The 21,091-nt window shown below is 42.1% G+C and overlaps 1 protein-coding gene across 1 annotated transcript in view; it reads right to left on the bottom strand.

Moving 5' to 3' along the window:
- Positions 1–21,091, bottom strand: part of CFAP61 (cilia and flagella associated protein 61) — a 249,520-nt gene that overhangs the window by 158,966 nt on the left and 69,463 nt on the right. Inside the window, exons 10-13 of the mRNA XM_069547844.1 lie at positions 16,593–16,664; positions 15,553–15,731; positions 13,869–13,908; positions 9,742–9,881 (exon numbers count right to left, since the gene is read on the bottom strand). Coding sequence (XP_069403945.1) covers positions 9,742–9,881; positions 13,869–13,908; positions 15,553–15,731; positions 16,593–16,664 — 431 coding nt within the window. The remainder of the gene's footprint in view (positions 1–9,741; positions 9,882–13,868; positions 13,909–15,552; positions 15,732–16,592; positions 16,665–21,091) is intronic.

Here is a 21,091-nt window from a genome sequence, read left to right as displayed (position 1 = left end):
ATGTTCATCAGTGATATTGGCCTGTAGTTTTCTTTTTTTGTGACATCTTTGTCAGGTTTTGGTATTAGGGTGATGGTGGCCTCATAGAATGAGTTTGGAAGTTTACCTTCCTCTGCAATTTTCTGGAAGAGTTTGAGGAGGATAGGTGTTAGCTCTTCTCGAAATTTTTGGTAGAATTCAGCTGTGAAGCCGTCTGGACCTGGGCTTTTGTTTGCTGGAAGATTTCTGATTACAGTTTCAATTTCTGTGCTTGTGATGGGTCTGTTAAGATTTTCTATTTCTTCCTGGTTCAGTTTTGGAAAATTGTACTTTTCTAAGAATTTGTCCATTTCTTCCACGTTGTCCATTTTATTGGCATACAACTGCTGATAGTAGTCTCTTATGATCCTTTGTATTTATGTGTTGTCTGTTGTGATCTCTCCATTTTCATTTCTAATTTTATTGATTTGATTTTTCTCTCTTTGCTTCTTGATGAGTCTGGCTAATGGTTTGTCAATTTTATTTATCCTTTCAAAGAACCAGCTTTTGGCTTTGTTGATTTTTGCTATGGTCTCTTTTGTTTCTTTTGCATTTATTTCTGCCCTAATTTTTAAGATTTCTTTCCTTCTACTAACTCTGGGGTTCTCCAATTCTTCCTTTTCTAGTTGCTTTAGTTGTAGAGTTAGGTTATTTATTTGACTTTTTTCTTGTTTCTTGAGGTAAGCCTGTATTGCTATGAACTTTCCTCTTAGCACTGCTTTTATAGTGTCCCACAGGTTTTGGGTTGTTGTGTTTTCATTTTCATTAGTTTCTATGCATATTTTGATTTCTTTTTTTATTTCTTCTGTGATTTGTTGGTTATTCAGAAGTGTGTTGTTCAACCTCCATATGTTGGAATTTTTAATAGTTTTTCTCCTGTAATTGAGATCTAATCTTAATGCATTATGGTCAGAAAAGATGCTTGGAATGATTTCGATTTTTTTGAATTTATCAAGTTTAGATTTATGGCCCAGGATGTGATCTATCCTGGAGAAGGTTCCATGAGCACTTGAAAAAAAGGTGAAATTCATTGTTTTGGGGTGAAATGTCCTATAGATATCAATTAGGTCTAACTGATCTAATGTATCATTTAAAGTTTGAGTTTCTTTGTTAATTTTCTGTTTAGTTGATCTGTCCATAGGTGTGAGTGGGGTATTAAAGTCTCCCACTATTATTGTGTTATTGTTGATTTCCCCTTTCATACTTGTTAGCATTTGTCTTACAAATTGTGGTGCTCCTATATTGGGTGCATATATATTTATAATTGTTATATCTTCTTCTTGGATTGATCCTTTGATCATTATGTAGTGGCCTTCTTTGTCTCTTTTCACAGCCTTTGTTTTAAAGTCTATTTTATCAGATATGAGTATTGCCACTCCTGCTTTCTTTTGGTCTCTATTTGCGTGGTATATCTTTTTCCAGTGCTTCACTTTCAGTCTGTATGTGTCCCTTGTTTTGAGGTGGGTCTCTTGTAAGCAGCATATAGAGGGGTCTTGTTTTTGTATCCATTCGGCCAGTCTTTGTCTTTTGGTTGGGGCATTCAACCCATTTACGTTTAAGGTAATTATTGATAAGTATGATCCCGTTACCATTTACTTTATTGTTTTGGGTTCGGGTTTATACACCCTTTTCGTGTTTCCTGTCTAGAGAATATCCTTTAGAATTTGTTGGAGAGCTGGTTTGGTGGTCCTGAATTCTCTCAGCTTTTGCTTGTCTGTAAAGCTTTTGATTTCTCCTTCGTATTTGAATGAGATCCTTGCTGGGTACAGTAATCTGGGCTGTAGGTTATTGTCTTTCATCACCTTAAGTATGTCTTGCCATTCCCTCCTGGCCTGAAGAGTTTCTATTGAAAGATCAGCTGTTATCCTTATGGGAATCCCCTTGTGTGTTATTTGTTGTTTTTCCCTTGCTGCTTTTAATATTTGTTCTTTGTGTTTGATCTTTGTTAATTTGATTAATATGTGTCTTGGGGTGTTTCGTCTTGGGTTTATCCTATTTGGAACTCTGTGTTTCTTGGACTTGGGTGATTATTTCCTTCCCCATTTTAGGGAAGTTTTCAACTATTATCTCCTCAAGGATTTTCTCATGATCCTTCTTTCTGTCTTCTTCTTCTGGGACTCCTATAATTCGAATGTTGGAGCGTTTCATATTGTCCTGGAAGTCTCTGAGATTGTCCTCGTTTCTTTTAATTTGTTTTTCTTGTTTCCTCTCTGATTCATTTATTTCTACCATTCTATCTTCTATTTCACTAATCCTATCTTCTGCCTCTGTTATTCTACTATTTGTTGCCTCCAGAGTGTTTCTGATCTCATTTATTGCGTTATTCATTATATTTTGACTCTTTTTTATTTCTTCTAGGTCCTTGTTAAACCTTTCTTGCATCTTCTCAATCCTTGTCTCTAGGCTATTTATCTGTGATTCCATTTTGATTTCAAGATTTTGGATCATTTTCACTATCAATATTTGGAATTCCTTCTCAGGTAGATTCCCTACTTCTTCCTCTTTTGTTTGGTTTGGTGGGCAACTCTCCTGTTCCTTTACCTGCTGAGTATTCCTCTGTCTCTTCATCTTGGTTATATTGCTGCGTTTGGGGTGGCCTTTTTATATTCTGGTAATTTGTGGAGTTCTCTTTATTATGGAGCTTCCTTACTGTGGGTGGGGTTCTATCAGTGGCTTGTCAAGGTTTCCTGGTTAGGGAGGCTTGTGTTGGAGTTCTGGTGGGTGGAGCTGGGTTTCTTCTCTCTGGAGTGCAGTGGAGTGACCAGTAATGGGTTATGAGACATCAAAGGTTTTGGAATAATTTTGAGCTGCCTGTATATTGAAGCTCAGGGGAGTGTTCCTGTGTTGCTGGAGAATTTGAGTGGTATGTCTTGTTTTGGAACTTGTTGGCCCTTGGGTGGAGCTTGGTTTCGGTGTAGGTATGAAGGCATTTGATGAGCTCCTATTGCTTAATGTTCCCTGAATTCAAGAGTTCTCTAATGTTTTCAGGCTTTGGATTTAAGCCTCCTGCTTCTGGCTTTCAGTTTTATTTTTACAGTAGCCTCTAGACTTCTCCATCTATACAGCACCGATGATAAAACATCTAGGTTAAAGATGAAAAGTTTCTCCACATTGAGGGACACTCAGAGAGGTTCACTGAGTTACAAGGAGAAGAGAAGATGGAGGGGGTAGTTAGAGGTAACTGGAATGAGATGCGGTGAGATCAAAAGAGGAGAGAGCAAGCTAGCCAGTAGTCACTTCCTTATGTGCGCTCCATAGTCTGGACCGCTCAGAGGTATTTATGGAGTTATACAGGAAAGAGGAGAGGGAAGAAGTAGACAGAGGTGGCCAGGAGGATAAGAGAGAGGAATGAGAAGGAGGCAGACAAATCTTGCCAGTAACCAGTTCCTTGGGTGTTCTCCACCGTCTGGAACACACAGAGATTCACAGAGTTGGATAGACAAGAGATGGGGGAGAAAAGAGACAGAGGCCACCTGGTGGAGAAAAAGGAGAGTCCAAAGGAGGAGAGAGTGGTCAAGCCAGAAATCTCGCTCTCAGGTAAACTTGGGTAGTGAAGTTTGGGTTTTTAAATGTACAAAATTGACAACAAAAACCTAAGAGCAAAGATTAAAAATCTAGAGTAGAGGTTGGATTTTCAAAGATACAATATTAAAGAAAAGCAGAAGGAAAAAGGAAGAAAGAAAAAAAAACAAGAATTATTAAAAAACAAACAAACAAAAAAAAACAACAACAAAAAACCACCAACAACCATGCAAAGACTATATATGGTGTTTGCCTTAAAAAAAAAAAGTCTTTTTTTTTTTAAAAATAGTAATAGTAGGTTATAGAAATAAAAATTAGAGGAGAAATAGAAGACTTAACAATTTAAAAAAAGTTAGAAAAAAAAGAAGAAAAAAAAAAGGAATGATTTTTAAAATAGTAAAAATATAACTGGCCCTTCTCTGATGTTGTGGGCCGTGTGGGATCACTTCCAAGGTGGTTCCCTCTGTTTAACTTCTTCTGTTTGCTGGTTTTTCAGGCTCACTAGTTCAGTCGCGTTGTGGGGAGGGAGGATGCTGCAAACAAATAGCACTGTCGTGTGCACACAGTGTCTCAGCCCCGCTTGACCTGTCCCTTCTTGCCGCGCACAAACCGCTCCGGCTCTACGATGCTCAGCCGGGAACCGTCTGAGGCCGGCCCTAGGCTGCGTGCACTTCCCCGGTCCAAGCCGCTCAGGTTCGGCGCTCAGGCAGCCCTCAGAGGCACAGATTCGGCTGGGACTGCGCTTTGTGCTCTTCCCAGGTCCGAGTAGCTCAGGAGTTTGGCGAGCGCGATAGCCGCGGCTTGTCAACCTTTTCTGCCACTGCTGCTCAGCTCTCTGGGTGGACCGCTGGCATCCCCCGTGAGGCAGATTGTGACTGTCCAGCACCCCCAGAAGTCTTAGCAAAGGAGCCTGCTTGCAGTTAGGTAAGTAAAGTCTCTCCGGGTCTGCAATTGCCCCTTTCCAGTCCTTACAGCTCTGGCTGCCTGTCCCCGGCGGGGGATGGTCTGCAGCCGGCTTTTCCCATTCCGTCCTTTGTTCTGTGCTCGGTCCTGGCGGTGTCTTATGTTCGAGCTTTTCATGCGGTAGCTATCCCACAGTCTGGTTTGCTAGCCCAAGTTAGATCATTCTGGTTGCACGTGGGGCGTTCCTGCCCGATTCTTACAAAGCACTGCAGCCTGCGCCTCCCGCGCGTCCCTGCCCTGCCCCCACTTCCCAATGGCGGATGCAGGCGTCTGTGCTGCTTTTCCGCTGGGGGAGTTACTGTTGGGCTTGTAATCTCTTGGTTTTAATTATTTATTTATTTTTCCTTCCTGTTATGTTGCCCTCTGTGTTTCCAAGGCTCGCCACAGACTCGGCAGGGAGAGTGTTTCCTGGTGTTTGGAAACCTCTCTTCTTAAAATTCCCTTCCCGGGACGGGCTTCCCTTCCCGGGACGGAGCTCCCTCCCCACCTCCTTTGTCTCCTTTTTCATCTTTTATATTTTTTCCTACCTGTTTTTGAAGACAATGGTCTGCTTTTCTGGTTGCCTGATGTCCTCTGCCAGCCTACAGAAGTTGTTTTGTGGAGTTTGCTCAGCGTTGAAATGTTCCTTTGAGGAATTTGTGAGGGAGAAAGTGGTCTTCCCGTCCTATTCCTCTGCCATCTTTTTTCTCCTCGAGGAGGTCATGAAATTTAGAGTAACCAAACTTAAGGGCAAGAACAATCCATCCCAGATGCCAAGAGAAGTGAAGCAAAAAATGGAAGAACACGGATGTATTTAAAGCCACAGCTCAAAAAGCAGGGCAGTGGAGGGCTGTGCCCACGTGGCTGCTTCCACTGCCTCCTGCCCTCCACCCCCACCTGCCTCATGCCCCTCACATTCACCCTCATCACTACCCGGTCTGCATCTTCTCGCTCCCCTTCCTCTGTATCTTCCTCCTCTACCTGGAACGCAGGTAGAATTGAACGAATTGAAGATCTAGGTTTGCTCTAGAGAACAAGGACCCACTGCCATGGCCACAAGGGAGACATCCCCCTTGGAGACACGCACATGGGTTTTGAGGGACATTCCCCCCCAACACACGCAAGCAGCAAGGAGTCAGGAACAAGAGTAAAAGTGCAAAGGAGCCACAAGACTGGCCACACTGAGAACTGGGTGAGCAGCGGTGGGTGGGCTGTCAGTGAAACTCAGAGCAACAAAGGAAAGTTCCCATAGAGGGCTCAGAGGGGAACAGTGACAAAGATCATGATTTTCTAAGGACACGGAAACTATTTCCGCTAGAGAGTCTTTAACTTTTCAGAAAAGAACCCAGGTGCACACAAGCTGCACCTTTATATGTAAGTGATTAGAACAAAGCAAACATGAAGCTGACGTTGCAAATGGTTACAGAGAAAATCTAGGGCCCTGCTGCCACCAGGATTAATTTCCAGATGCATGTTGCAAGTCTCATTGTTTTGAAAAATTAAACTTAATTTTAATAAAAGAAATATGTGTTCATAGTAAGAAAAGGAAGTGTACAAGAAAGGAACATGACTATGAATTTAATAATTAAGCAACTAAGAGCAAGGTCACGACCACAGGCAGACCCGGGGCCCAGTCCTGACTGTGTGTCATCTGGCTGCTGTCATCCATGTGTTTATTCACGAGTAGCATTGGAAGTCATGAGAAAATGTCACCAATATGCTCTATGCAAGAATGCAGAGAGCGTAAAGAACATTCTAATAAAAGTTTTACTTGAGTCATAATAAAATTTAAAATCTCAGTGATACAAAAAGTAACTTCATTTTCTGTTATGTACATAATGCATGCCTATAATTAAAAAAAACACACACAGAGAAATAAGCAACCCACTCTTAAAAAGGGCAGAAGATATGAACAGACGTCTCACCAAAGTAGATACACAGATTGCAGACAGCAAATGAAAAGATGCTCAACATCATAAATCAGTATGGAAATGCAAATTAAAGCAAGATACCACAATACAGCTATTAGAATGGCAATTCAGAACACTGACAGATACCAGTGAGGACATGAAGAAGCATTTATTGCAGGTAGGAATGCAAAAATGGTGAAGGACTTTGGAAGATAAGGGGGTAGTTTCTTACAAAACTCAATATTCTTACCATACAATCTATGGTTGTGCTCCTTGGTTTATACCCAAACGAGTCAAAACCTTACGTCCACACAAAAACCTGCACACGAATATTTGTAGTTGCCTTTGTAGTCTGCCTTATTCATAGTTGCCAAAACTTGGAAGCAACCAAGCGGTCTTTCAGTAGGTGAGAGGATAAACTGTGGTCCATCCAGACAAAGGAATACCATTCAGGGCTGAAAAGAATTGAGCTATCAAGCCATGAAAAGACATGGAGGAACTTGAAAATACTAATTACTAAATGAAAGAGGCTAATCTGTAAAGGCCAGACACTATATGATTCCAGCTATGCCATTCTGTGTGTGTGTTAGTTGCTCAGTCGTGTCCAGTGCTTTGTGACCCCACGAACTGTAGCCTGCCAGGCTTCTCTGTCCATGGAATTCTCCAGGCAAGAATACTGGAGTGGATTGCCATTCCTTTCTCCAGAGGATCTTCCGGACTCAAGGATCAAACCCTGATCTCCTGGATTGCAGGCAGATTCTTTACCATTTGAGCTACAGGGAACAAAACTATGGAAATGGTGATAAGGTCAGTGGCTGACAGAGATGGTGGGGAAGCAGAGAGAGATGAATAGGTGGAGTACACAGGAGTTTTAGAAACTACTCTATATGAAATTATAATGGAGGACACATCATTACACATTTGACCAGACCCATCAGCAGTGGCCACGGGACTGGAAAAGGTCAGTTTTCATTCCAATCCCAAAGAATGTTCAAACTACCACACAATTGCACTCATCTCACACGCTAGCAACGTAATGCTCAAAATTCTCCAACCAGGCCTCAACAGTATGTGAACCGTGAACTTCCAGATATTCAAGCTGAATTTAGAGAAGGCAGAGGAACCAGAGATCAGATTCCCAACATCCGTTGGATCAAAGAAAAAGCAAGAGAATTTCAGAAAATATATACTTCTGCTTCATTGACTATGCTAAAGTCTTTCACTGTGTGGATCACAATAAACTGAAAAATTATTAAAAAGATGGGAATACTAGACGACCTTACCTGTCTCCTGAGAAATCTGTATGAAGGTCAAGAAGCAACAGTTAGAACTGGACATGGAACAATGGACTGGTTCCAAATTGGGAAAGGAGTATGTCAAGGCTGTATATTGTCACCCTGCTTATTTAACTTATATGCAGAGTACATCATGTGAAATGCTGGGCTGGATGAAGCACAAGCTGGAATCAAGATTGCTGGGGGAAATATCAATAACCTTAGATATGCAGATGACACCACCCTTATGGCAGAAATCGAAGAGGAACTGAAGAGCCTCTTGATGAAAGTGAAAGAGGAGAGTGGAAAGCTGGCTTAAAACTCAACATTCAGAAAACAAAGATCATGGCATCTGGTACCATCACTTCATGGCAAATAGATGGGAAAACAATGGAAACAGTGAGACTTTATTCTCCTGGGCTCCAAAATCACCGCAGATGGTGGCTGCAGCCATGAAATAAAAAAACGCTTGCTCCTTGGAAGGAAAGCTATGACCAAACTAGATAGCATATTAAAAAGCAGAGACATTACTTTGCCAACAAAGATCTGTCTAGTCAAAGCTATGGTTTTTCTAATAGTTATGTATGGATATGAGAGTTGAACCATAAAGAAAGCTGAGTGCCAAAGAACTGATGCTATTGAACTGTGGTGTTGGAGAAGATTCTTGAGAGTCTTGGACTGCAAGGAGATCCAACCAGTCCATCCTAAATCAGTCCTGAATATTCATTGGAAGGGCTGATGCTAAAGCTGAAGCTCCAATAATTTGGCCACCTGATGCGAAGGACTTGGGAAATACTCTAATGTCAGGAAAGACTGAAGGCAGGAGAAGAAGGGGATGACAGAGGATGAGGTGGTTGGATGGCATCACCGACTTGATGGACATGAGTTTGAGCAAGCTCTGGGAGTTGGTGATGGACAGAGAAGCCTGGCGTGCTGCAGTCCATGAGGTCACAAAGAGTTAGACATGACAGAGTGACTGAACTGAATTGAACTGATAGAAGGTGTAACTGATGAGCAAGCCTTCATGTAAACTGTGGACTCTGGTTGATGATGGTGAGTCCCTATAGGTTCATCGATGGTACAAACGGTGCTATGGGCCTAAAACTGCTCTAGAAAATAAAATTTATTAATGAAAAAATCAAACAGAGCCCACAGATATAAAGCAAAGAATACACTGCCATGTACACCCCCACATCCCTGTCTTGCTTCCCAAAGGCACATAAGGTTAATAAAGTCCTATGGACTTTTCTAGAATGTCTCTTATGTATATAAGATTAAAAACAAATCTTGATTTTTTTTCTTGCATGTTCTAAAAAGATCTTCCCCATCCTGAGACATGGTAAGGATTAGTCTGCACTCACACTCCCCGTGGGCTTCCTCTGACTGGGTTGATTTTTTCTAGTGACACATCTCCGTGGTCCCACAGACCCATGGCTGGTATCCCCGTCACGGCTGCAGGTTTACTTTTACTTGAGTGTTTATGAGCTTTGAAAGGACAGGGGACACATCAGTAGGTTGCTCACTGCTGTATTCTCAGAATCTTTCCTGGAACCTAGTACTATAGACACAGTTTCTAATTTGGACCTATTGCAATATTTACACTGAACTCTTCAATCATGTGGGAATTTATTTTACTGGAGAATATGAAGAATATTTCTGTTCTTATTTTATCCCATCACTTACAGAATAATTCTTTCTTTTCCCACCATTGTGACACAAATGCCATCATATACATTCATCTATATACCTTTAAACACACACACATTCAATTTTTACTCTCTCGGGGTCTGTGGTGGGACTCTTTCTTGTGTTAGCTTGCTCTACCCATAGAAATGGTCGAATGACATTGTTTTGATTATTTTAGAGTTGGATTATGCTTTAATATCTGACTGGACTAGCAATTTGCCACTATGACTCTTTCCCTAAATAGACTGGTAAAAATCACCTGATGAAGCCCTCCATCAAGAAGACGATTTTAAAAATAAGTTATTAAATTAAAATGGCAGGGAGTTCCTTTTCCATGCTCCTTTTGTAACTTCATGGACTGTCTTTTGGCCCACCAAGCATCCGCTTACTTGAGCAACCCTGCCCGATGGAAGACGTACAGGTCCTGCTCTAGGGTGCAGTTGTTGAAGGGAACCACCTTCACGAAGCTCTGGATGAGGACAAACTCAGGGGTGAGATGCGGCACAGAAACGATGCAGAAGTCCTTGTCCTGGTGTGATTGGAAACCAGAAATCATTAATCACCAAACAAACTCCTGCTGCAAAACGCCAAAGAAAAGAGGAGTGAAATGTGTGAAGGAGACGGTATTCAAGTTAACCGTTCCTATCATCTGGAAAATAATCAGAAAATTCAGGGAGATAAACAATTGTAAGAATATGGAGAAAATTTCTGGTGTTCAACTGAAACCTACATAAAAGAATATTGTGAACAATGGAAGCCATTTGACATAGCAGGTTTTTTTTTGGAAGTAGAGTTTTAAACTAAGGACATTTGTGTTTGCAAATTCACTTGCATCCAGGAGTGAATGAAGCAGTGCACTGTCATGGCAAAGGCCTGGGTTTACCAAGTGATGCTGTGCCAGTCGTGGCGCCTGCCTCTATGAGGTGAGAGGGTGGTGCCTCAGGCCTTTTCAGCTCGAAAGTCCCGTGATTACACAGGCATGGATGTCTGTGTATTTTATCAGGATGTGATCTTACTTGGGTGAGGAGATCTAAGGGCAGGTTAACCTGGGCAGTGAGATTTGCGTGTCCTGACCTGTATCTGCACAATCCAACGTGCTGGCCAGGAGCTGCTTCTGGCCACCGAGTGTTTGGAACCTGGCTAGTGTGACCGGGGAACCCAACTGTTACTTTTATTTCATTTTGATTAATCTAAATTTAAATTTCAAAACTGATACTTGGGAACCCTCCTACATTGTTGGTGGGAATGTACACTGAGGCAGCCACTATGGAGAGCAGGATGAACGTTCCTCCAAAAAATAAAAATAGAACTACCGCATGACCCAGAAATCCCACTCCTGGAGAAAACTACACCTCAAAAAGGTACATGCACCCAGGACATGGAAGCAACCTAAATGTCCATTGACAGATGAATGGGAAAGAAGATGTGTGTATATATGTATACACACACACACACACACGATGGAATATTACTCAGCCATTAAAAAAGAATGAAATAATCCCATTTGCAGCTACATGGATAGACCTAGATATTATCATACTAAGTGAAGTAATTCAGACAGAGAAAGGCAAATACCATATAATCACATAGATGTGGAATCTAAAAACATGATACAAATGAACTTATTTATAAAAAGAAACAGACTCACAGACATAGAAAACAAGCTTATGGTTGCAAAGGGGAGGGGGAGTGAGGGAGGTGTGGAGTAGGAGTTCGGGGTCAGTAGACACAAACTGCTGCTGCTGCTGCTGCTGCTGCTAAGTCGCTTCAGTCGTGTCTGACTGTGCGACCCCATAGACGGCAGCCCACCAGGCTCCTCCGTCCCTGGGATTCTCCAGGCAAGAACACTGGAGTGCATTGCCATTTCCTTCTCCAATGCATGAAAGTGAAAAGTGAAAGTGAAGTCGCTCAGTTGTGTCCAGCTCTTAGTGACCCCATGGACTGCAGCCTACCAGGCTCCTCCATCCATGGGAGGCAAGAGTACTGGAGTAGGGTGCCATTGCCTTTTCTGAGACACAAACTATTACATATCAAATAGATAAGCAACAAGGTCTTACAGTATAGCACAGGGAATGACATTCCATACCCTTCAATAAAGCATAATGGTAAGGAAAAAAAAATTGTTTTTGGAAAAGTTGCATGTCTGTTTAGAAAACTGGGTATATGAATCTATTCATTCAACTATAAATCTTAGGAAATCTAAAAGCATATCAAGGAGTTCTGATGACAAGTATAAATTTTAGGAAACCTAAAAGGAGATCAAGGATTTCAGATGACAATTTAGCACTTGTACTGCAATGTACCCTAAGTGTAAAATACACACCAGATTTTAAAAACTGAGAAAAGGGATGTTCAAGATCTCCTTAATAATTTTTCATACTTTTGGACATAGTACACTGAGTAAAATACATTATTAAAGTTGATGTCATCTGTGTCTTTTTTTTTCCCTTAATAATGTGTCTGCTATACATAGAGGTCAGACTTGTGGACACAGCAAGGGAAGGAGAGGGTGGGATGAACTGAGAGAGTACCGTTGAAACATATACATTACTGTATGTAAAATTAGATAGCCACTGAAAATTTGCTGTATGACTCAGGGAGCTCAAATCCGGTGCTCTGTGACAACACAGAGCAGGGGGCTGGAGTGGGAGTGGGGAGGGAGGTTCAAAAGGGAGGGGCATACATATAGCCATTACTGGTTCATGTGGACGTTTGACAGAAACCAACACAATACGGTAAAGCAATTATCCTCCAATTCAAAATAAATAAATTTAAATTAAAAAAAAGAAAAAAAAAACAATAATGTATCTGCTGGAACATTTGGAACTTGGTGTCTGTGGGACAGTGCTGCTGTGGACCGTCTCTGCTCCGCACATCCCCCGAGAACCTCTGCCAGGCGCCTGCAGAGCAGCTTGCTCTTCCCAGAGCTAATTTGTCCCTGTGGGATCTCGCCTCCTGCTGAACCCTGTGAAGGCATTGCCTGAGCTAATCCAAGACCCTGGGGACACGCGTGCAACTCAAAGGAGTGAGTCACTCTCTGACCTTATCCTCCTTCTAGCAAAATAACAGCTCCTTCTGGGGAACTTGTGAGTCAAGTTGTCGAAATACTCTAGCTGAAAAAGAGGACTGAATGCCACATCCCGGGGGCTTCCTCTGGGAGGAGACATTAATGAGTCACTTCATCGTGGATGGGAAGGATTAAGGATGAAGTAATGATGATATTTTGCTCCTGTCTCCCAGATCCTGAAATAATTAAAAAGTAAACATGTAGGACTTCCCTGGCTATCCAATGGTCAAGATCCCATAGGGGTCCACTGTAGTGGGTGAGGGTTTGATCCCTGGCGAGGGAACTAAGATCCCACATGCCACCTGGAAGAGCCAAAAAATAAATAAATAAAAAGTAAACATGTCTTCTATGGTTTTAAAGCCATTTTGTCATAATACTAAAGACCTGTCTTTGCATGGACTTTAAAACAGCAATGAAGTGAACTTAGTGAATTTACTTCGGGGCATCTCTGAGGGAAGCCAGCTTTGCAAATCCTCTCTTAGGGTCACTACAGAGGTTTCCTAGTTTCAAAATGCCTTAAAATTAATTTTAAAAAGTGATCATGGAGAACATCAGCACCAAGGCTTCATGATCTTAACAAAACGAGGAGATATAATCTATGATCACATAGCTTTCATGCAACAGAATTAAAGCCTCCTTGGTTTTTTAGCCTCAGTATAAAGAGCATCAAGGAAAAATAAAACAACAGACATCTTGGCTATATTAGCTGGCTGAAGAAGTGTGGTTGTTGACCTGACTTAACTGACAGGCCAGCCATGAAAAAAGCCATAAAAATCCAGTGGAGGAACCTAAATTGTCTTCCTTCCTTACTTTCTTCCCTCCATTAAGGAAACAAGAGGTTGGTCAGAATTTCTATCCCTTGATGACCGTGAAACAAGAATGGAAGTGGCAGCCCAGACACCCTGAGGCAGGGAATCTTGTTTGCACTTGGGTGTCTGCTTGGGGCCATCACCAACCAACAGTAGAGGGTCAAGTGGCTCCCACGTGACAGGTGATGCCAACCAGAAGACCAACTTCAAGTTCCCACCTTCTTACCCTCAGAAACACAATACACTGGTGTCAGAAATCTTTGAGCCAACCCAAACTATACAGAAATACAAAAGACTAACTTCACTGTAACTCCTGACGTTTTCAGATGCCACCAGCATTCTGTCCATGATTTGATACTATTGATAATAAAACACTAGCTAAATACTCTCTAAAAGAAGTTATGCATTGAAAGAATATTAAAACAGCATGACTGAAAAATTATTGAGAATGACAATTTTTCCTACTTTGAAGAGTTCATGATGTATTACTCGACTTTTTTTTTTTTTCAGAACAGAGAAGTGGTCCCACCTCAATATTCATACCAGATATGTTTGGATAATGAGTATGGTATCTTACTTCTGTATAACTTTTCTAGCTCATAAAACCAATTATATTACTCAAAATTCAAAATGTACTTACACGGAAAAGATGGAAAACAAAATTCATAAAGTCCAGTGACCTGTAAACAGACAATAAGAACTGTCACTGACCTCCAAGCAAATGCAGCACCCGTGTACCTTCCAAGAGATGTATGGCTCTCACCCTCTTAGGCAAGGATTAGCCAATCACTACTCAGAATGTGTGTCGAGCTGAACAGTAATCAACTGCAGAAGTCAGAAGCTTCAAATCAGTAATAAAGCATTTGCATATGTTCAAGATACTATTATGGCAATTAATAGTCTCTACACATTCAAAAAGCAAGACAGTCCTTTTGTGAACAGGATCCCTCCCTTCCTTTCTGGAGGAGCTGTGGGGAGACATGGGTATATTCTAAGCTACTCTGATCTTCTTCTTTTTTATATGCAAAAGATTTTCTGACCAGCGGCAGATGCCTATTTGCAGGCAAACCATAATGGGTCATCGAATTTCTGTTTGAAAATTCAAAAAGCACTTTTCTTATCTTATCATGAGCAAGGGAAAATAAATATACGCAACAGATCTAGGAGGGTTTTTTACAGGCTTTTTAGATGTCTGTAATATAATTAGAATAAAAAGGTTTCCCCTTTTAATCTTTCAGTTGAATTGCAATTTCAAAGAAATTGAAAACTCAAGAGGAAAAAAAGTCCAAGTTAAAGCATGGTTCTAAGCAAGGCTGGGAATGGGATGTAATTAAACACACCCTCTAAGAAGGGAATAGCCAGTGGCACTCTTGGTCGTCTCAAAGATACTCCAGAACCTTCCAGTCTATGAAAATATGCCAATCCTTCCTTCTTCAGCACTGTTCTGAGGACAGAATGTGGAGTGGGTGGGCACCCCAAAGAGGCTATGGACTCTCAGGTATGGAAGGCAGGGGTCCACATCCAGACTTCAGGGGGCAGCAAGCAGTGGACACGGGAGTGTCTGCCCAGCACCAGGCCTCCTCCTTCCAGCAGCCAGCCTGGATTGTTGTTTGGTGTCCCATTAACCCCGTCTCAGATTGAGACTCCAGCCCCGAGTCAGTGGGGAGCATGAGGAAAGTGACAAAGCTGTCCTCATATACTGGCCCCAGCCATCAGCTTAGGAAAGAGCACACAGTCCAACCAGGCCCAATGGAGCTTCGAGAGGGGGCCCAAACTGCATTGTCCTCCTCACTGGCTGTAGCGCAACACTGAGGCCACTTGTGGCCCCAGGTGGGGACGCTCCTCTGAAGATGGGACCAGCAGAGCCGAAGGGTAGAGAGAAGCTTGGTCTGTTATTGGGTTATCCAAATCTCAGGTCAAGCCACACCAAAAATCAGTCCCTCCAGTGGATTACGCTTTCTTCTATGTGGCAGTTTTTGTTCATGTTTCCAAAGCCAGTTTCAGTTGGATTTTCTGTCACTTGCAACTAAAAGATTCTAGACCAACTAAACCCAAAGTCTCCCCGGAATGCAAACTCTAGAGAATGTGGAGCAGCACATGGCTTGGGAAGGTATGATCTCACAGACCCTGGGCAGCCTGGAATTTCATGGGCTAGAGTCTGGAAATGGGGCCTAGGAATCTGTAGTTTAAAAAAAAAAAACTCCCCAGAAATGAGGATGGGAAGCCAGACTTGGAAACCCCTGACTCTGTGAGATGAAAGTATCGGGCCAGCAAGGCCAGGAGAAGCTCTTTCCATGGCAGACAAGCTGGGGATCGGGACTTGCCTTGCTTCATACTTCTCGTCGATAAAAAACAGCTGGATGCAGAAGGCAGTGGAGGCGCCCTTGTAGATGGGGCGGAAACTGCTGGCGTCCTCAGCCAGAGAGAGGGACAATGAGCTTCTATGGCTGATGTAGTAACCCATGTAAACCATACTGCTCACTTGACTGAGTTTTTCTGAGTCCTGCAACAAGGAGAGAGGACAAACCCAACTGGGAAACCCATTCATTCTCTGCAACTTAATGGGCTAGTGGTTGCCTCATCTCTACATAACACTGTTCCTGGGACAGATGTGACTGCCTCACCTGAGACAAACCATCCCGAGCCAGGCCTGGCTTTAAGGAGATGTTCTTAATGAGATTTCAAAACTCGTAAGGCTGGGAACCAGTTTTCCTGGGAAGGTCAGAAAATGAATGGTCTCGGTTGGCCTTTGATACAGGCTCCATGTTTTAACTGCATCACTGAGGGAACGTTGAAAGTAAAAGTGTCAGTTACTATGTCATGTCCAACTCTTCACGACCCCATGGACTGTAGTCCACCTGGATCCATGGAATTCTTCAGGAATTCTCCATTCCCTTCTCCAGAGGATCTTCCCAACCCAGGGACCAAACCTGGGTCTCCTGCATGGCAGGCAGATTCTTTTAACATCTGAGCTACCAGGGAAGCTCCTTGGTGTGTATAGTATAATAAAAGTTAAAATCATTATTAGCACTAAAAACCTATAAAGAAAATCAGGAGCCTCTTCTCTAGACAATGGGAAGAGGAGAAAGATTCTATCTACTGAAATGGTTGCAAATTATCAAAGTAGAAAGTGTAACTTCTAGGACCGAGCTGTGCGAGGGAGACAGCATAAAAGGCCTAATCTCAGTGGAATAAGGGTTATCAAGGGCGACCTGCAGAGCAGGTCCTAAGGAGGCAGCTCTGAACTGGGAGAGGGAGGCGGGAGGCCTGGGGAGGGCAGGGCATAGGGGTGCAGGTGGAGAAGAGTGAGCTGCATGGGCATGGGGGGGAGAACCAACCACTCCAGTGGCCTCGAAAGCCTTACCTCCACTTCACCAGTGTTCTCACTTGTGACTGGTGACAAAGCTTCCTCCACTGCAGCTTCTGTGCCTTTTCTCTGCAAATGACAAAGACAAGACGTGAGAATTAATCAATACCTGCAGTGGTTCAGAGCCCGAGTTCTGGTCAAATCCTGGCCTCGCTGCTTACCAGCCGTGTGACTTTCACAAAGTGAGCGAGTTTCCTCTATCACACAAAGCAGCTAGGAGCACCACCTGCCTCGTCTGATTGAGGATATAGTCAGGACACGTAGATGGAGAGATGCTCAGTTACCTCCCAACTCTCTGCAGATGCTATTAATATTTATCCTTCCTTCACTCTCATTTCTCTATGTATTTTGAAAGCTGCACTAGGGTTTTTAACTGCTCTGCGTGCTCAGTCACTTCAGTCGTGTCTGACTTTGCAACACTATGGACTGTAGCCTGCCAGGCTCCTCTGTCCATGGGATGTTTCAGGCAAGAATACTGGAATGGGTTGCCATTTCCTCCTCCAGGGGATTTTCCCAAGGCAGGGACTGAACCTGTGTTTCCTGTGTATCCTGCATTGCAGGCGGATTTCTTCACCCACTGAGCCACTGGGGAAGCCTATATAGTGCCCATAAAAATATCGTCACAATAAAAAGTGATGTGTTTCTACATGCCTCTCCCCTGAACCCGGGGCCACTCTGCCAACCATAGGAAAACAATGATCTGCTTTGTCGGTGTAGATTGTATGCTGATCTAGTTCTGGATTATCTATTCCGTTTGATTCATCTATTATTAACCTTGACATCATTACCACACTAACTCAGTTACAAGAACCTTATAATAAATCTTGAAATCAGCGGCATTAGTCCTACAGCTTGTTCCCTTTCCATAGTTCCTTTGGCTGTGCTAGGTCCTTCTCAATTTCATCTGAATTTTGAAATCAGTTTTCATTTCACTTGGGCTCCAAAATCACTGAGGGCATTGACTGCAACCATGAAATGAAAAGATGCTTGCTCCTTTGAAGGAAAGCTATGACAAACCTAGATAGCATATTAAAAAAGCAGAGACATCACTTTACCAACAAAGACCCATACAGTCAAAGCTATGGTTTTTCCAACAGTCATGTATGGATGTAAGAGTTGGACCATAAAGAAGGCTGAGTGCTAAAGAATTGATGCTTTCGAATTGTGCTGAAGAAGACTCTTGAGAGTCCAAGGGAGATCAAACTAGTCAATCCTAAAGGAAATCAACCCTGAATATTCACTAGAAGGACTGATGCTGAAGCACCAATACTTTGGCCACCTGATGCAAACTGCCAACTCATTGGAAAAGACTCTGAGGCTGGGAAAGATTGAGGGCAAGAGGAGAAAGGGACAACAGAGGATGAGATGGTTGGGTGGCATCACCGACTCAATGGACATGAATTTGAACAAACTCCAGGAGATAGTGAAGGACAGGGAAGCCTGGTGTGCTACAGTACATGGGGTCACAAAGAGTCAAACACAACTTAGTGACTGAACAACAGCAACAAAAATTAGTTTTGGCTGAGATTTCACTGATAAACTGACATCTTGAAAATACCGAGTCCTCAAAATTATGTATGGGGATATTTCTCCACCTATTTAGGTCTTACTTCATTTTTCTCAGAAATGTTTTGTAGTTTTTAGTATACAGGTTTTGAACATCTTTTGTCAGATTTATGTATCTACTGTAAATGGTGGGCTTCCAGGTAGTGCAGTGGTAATGAATCTGCCTGCCGATGCAGGAGACCCAAGAGACACAGGTTCAGTCCCTGGGTCAGGAAGATCTCCTGGAGAAGGAAATAGCAACCCACTCCAGTATTCTTGCCTAGAAAACTCCATGGGCAGAGGAGCTTGGCGGGGTACAGTCCATGGGACTGCAAAGAGTCAGAGGCGACTGAGCATGCTATATTGTAAATAGTATTTATTTAAATTTCTCATTGTTCATTACTCTTGTGCATAGATAAAATTGAACTTTGCCTATTAATTTTGTATATATTTAGCAGTTTATTAAATTACTTATTAGTTCTATGGCTATTTTATAGATTCTAGATGACTATGCTGCTGCTGCTAAGTCGCTTCAGTCATGTCTGACTCTGTGCAACCCCATAGACGGCAGCCCACCAGGCTCCCCCGTCCCTGGGATTTTCCAGGCAAGAGTACTGGAGTGGGGTGCCATTGCCTTCTCCGCTAGATGACTATGTTATCCGCAAATTGAAGACAGTTTTAATCCTTCCTTTCCAATCTAGATGCTTTTTAAAGTATTTTCTTGTGTTTTTCACCAGCTTGAACCTCCAGAATAATTATGAATTATGAACAGATATTCTTGTTTCTGACCTTGGTGGAAAAGCATTCAGTCTTTTACCATTAAGGAGGATGCTAGCCACATGCTTTTCAAAAATAACCTCTATCAAATTGAAGAACTTCTATTCCTAGTTTTCTGAGAGTTTTCTGAGGAATGAATGTGACTTTTCAAATACTTTTCCAATATTTAAGAGATAATCATACAGGTAATCCTTGTTAGAATGTTAATATGGCGAACTACTTTCACTGATCTTCTTATAATTGTATGTCTAACCTTGTAACCCAGAATAAACCCTACTTGGTCATGATGTATTGTCCTTTTAATACACAAATTCAATACAAGATTTCTATTTGAATTTTTCCATCAATGTTCATGAGAGCTATTGATCTGAAGTTTTATTTTCCTGTAACGTTGTCTGTTGAGAAAGATCATACTTTAGACGACTTGAATCCTTTAAATATCTTGAGACTTATTTTCTAGCTTGGAATATGATCTAACTAGGTAAATATTCCACATGGATGTGGGAAGATGTATCTACTGGGTCGTGTGCTCTATTAAGTGCAAATTGGGTCAAATTGGGTAGAGTGTTCTGCTGCTGCTAAGTCGCTTCAGTTGTGTCCGACTCTGTGAGACCCCATAGACGGCAGCCTACCAGGCTCCCCTGTCCCTGGGATTCTCCAGGCAAGAACACTGGAGTGGGTTGCCATTTCCTTCTCCAATTCATGAAAGTGAAAAGTGAAAGTGAAGTCGTTCAGTCGTGTCCGACTCTTCGCGATCCCATGGACTGCAGCCTTTCAGGCTCCTTCATCCATGGGATTTTCCAGGCAAGAGTATTGGAGTAGGGTGCCATTGCCTTCTCCAGTAGAGTGTTCTATTAAGTGCAGATTAGGTCTAATTGTCAATAGTGTTCTTAAAATCTTCCACACTCCTATTAATTTTCTGTCTACTTGTTCTATCTGTGATCAAGGGAGGGATACTGAAGTTGTCAAATATAGTTGCTTATTTATTCATTTGTCTTTGCAGTTCTATCAGTTTTTGTTTCATGTTTTGTGAAGTTCTATGATTAGGTACATAAATACTTAAGACTGTTATGTCCTCTTGACTTTCGTTGTTCCTGGTAACATTCCCTCCTCTGAAATCCACTTTGTCTGACATGAATGAAGCTACTCTAGTTTTCTTTTGATCAGTGTTACCATGGTGTGTCTACATGAATGCTTTTCATTTGAACCTATTCTGTCTACTCAAAGTGCATTTTTGTGACCCACATATAACTGTCTTGCTTTTTAACTGAATCTATATCTGCTTTACATGTTCTTTAATTGGGATATATACAACAACAAAAAGACCATTTACATTTAATGCAATTATTAATATGTGTAGGATTAAGTCCATCATCTTGCTGTTTGTTTTCTATTTGTCATATCTGTTCTTTATTCCCTCTTTCTTTTTTTAAAAAAATTTCTCAGTGCACCAGCCCCAAGCATCCAGCATCATGTATACCTGTGGCGGATTCATGTTGATGTACGGCAAAACCAATATAATATTGTAAAGTAATTAACCTCCAATTAAAATAAATAAATTTATATTAAAAAAATAAACTGCCACGCTAAGAGGGGAAAAAAAATTTCTTTGCTGTCTCTTGGATTAATTGTATATTTTTATAATTCCACTTTACCTCTTCGTAGGCTTATTAGATATAACTTTCTGAATTTGATTTGTAACTTTCTTTCCTTTTTTTTTAATTTCGAGAAGCCTGGCAGGCTGCAGTCCATAGGGTCACAAAGAGTTGGACACGACTGAAGCGACTCAGCATGCATGCACACATACATTCCTCCTGCCCTGTGCTATGGCCAGGAACTCTCTCAAGGCAGGAGGCCAGCACAGTCAGAGGGCTCAGCAGAGTTGTTTCCCACATCTTAAGTGTCACTCTCATTTGTTACCTGATGAGCAGAGTCTTAAAACTTCCTTCATATACTTTGGCAATGTTTTTTCAGGCAGGGAAGTAAATCTAGTCTCTAGCTCCATTTGTGCCAGAAGCAGAAAGACCTCTTACTAAGTTCTTTTTATCACGTCCATTCATCAGCTTCCTCTCCCACACTCTAGTCCATGCCATACAACCTTCTTTAAAAGCTTCAGGGGTCCCTCAGGGTCCCTCTCCTGGGTGGTTTTTCACCCTCATTTCCACGTCCTGAAC

The sequence above is a fragment of the Ovis canadensis genome, chromosome 13 (assembly GCF_042477335.2).
Source record: "Ovis canadensis isolate MfBH-ARS-UI-01 breed Bighorn chromosome 13, ARS-UI_OviCan_v2, whole genome shotgun sequence".
Classification (NCBI taxonomy): Eukaryota; Metazoa; Chordata; class Mammalia; order Artiodactyla; family Bovidae; genus Ovis; species Ovis canadensis.
Note: the sequence above shows the minus strand (reverse complement) of the source record. Positions and strands in the feature narration are given on the sequence as shown.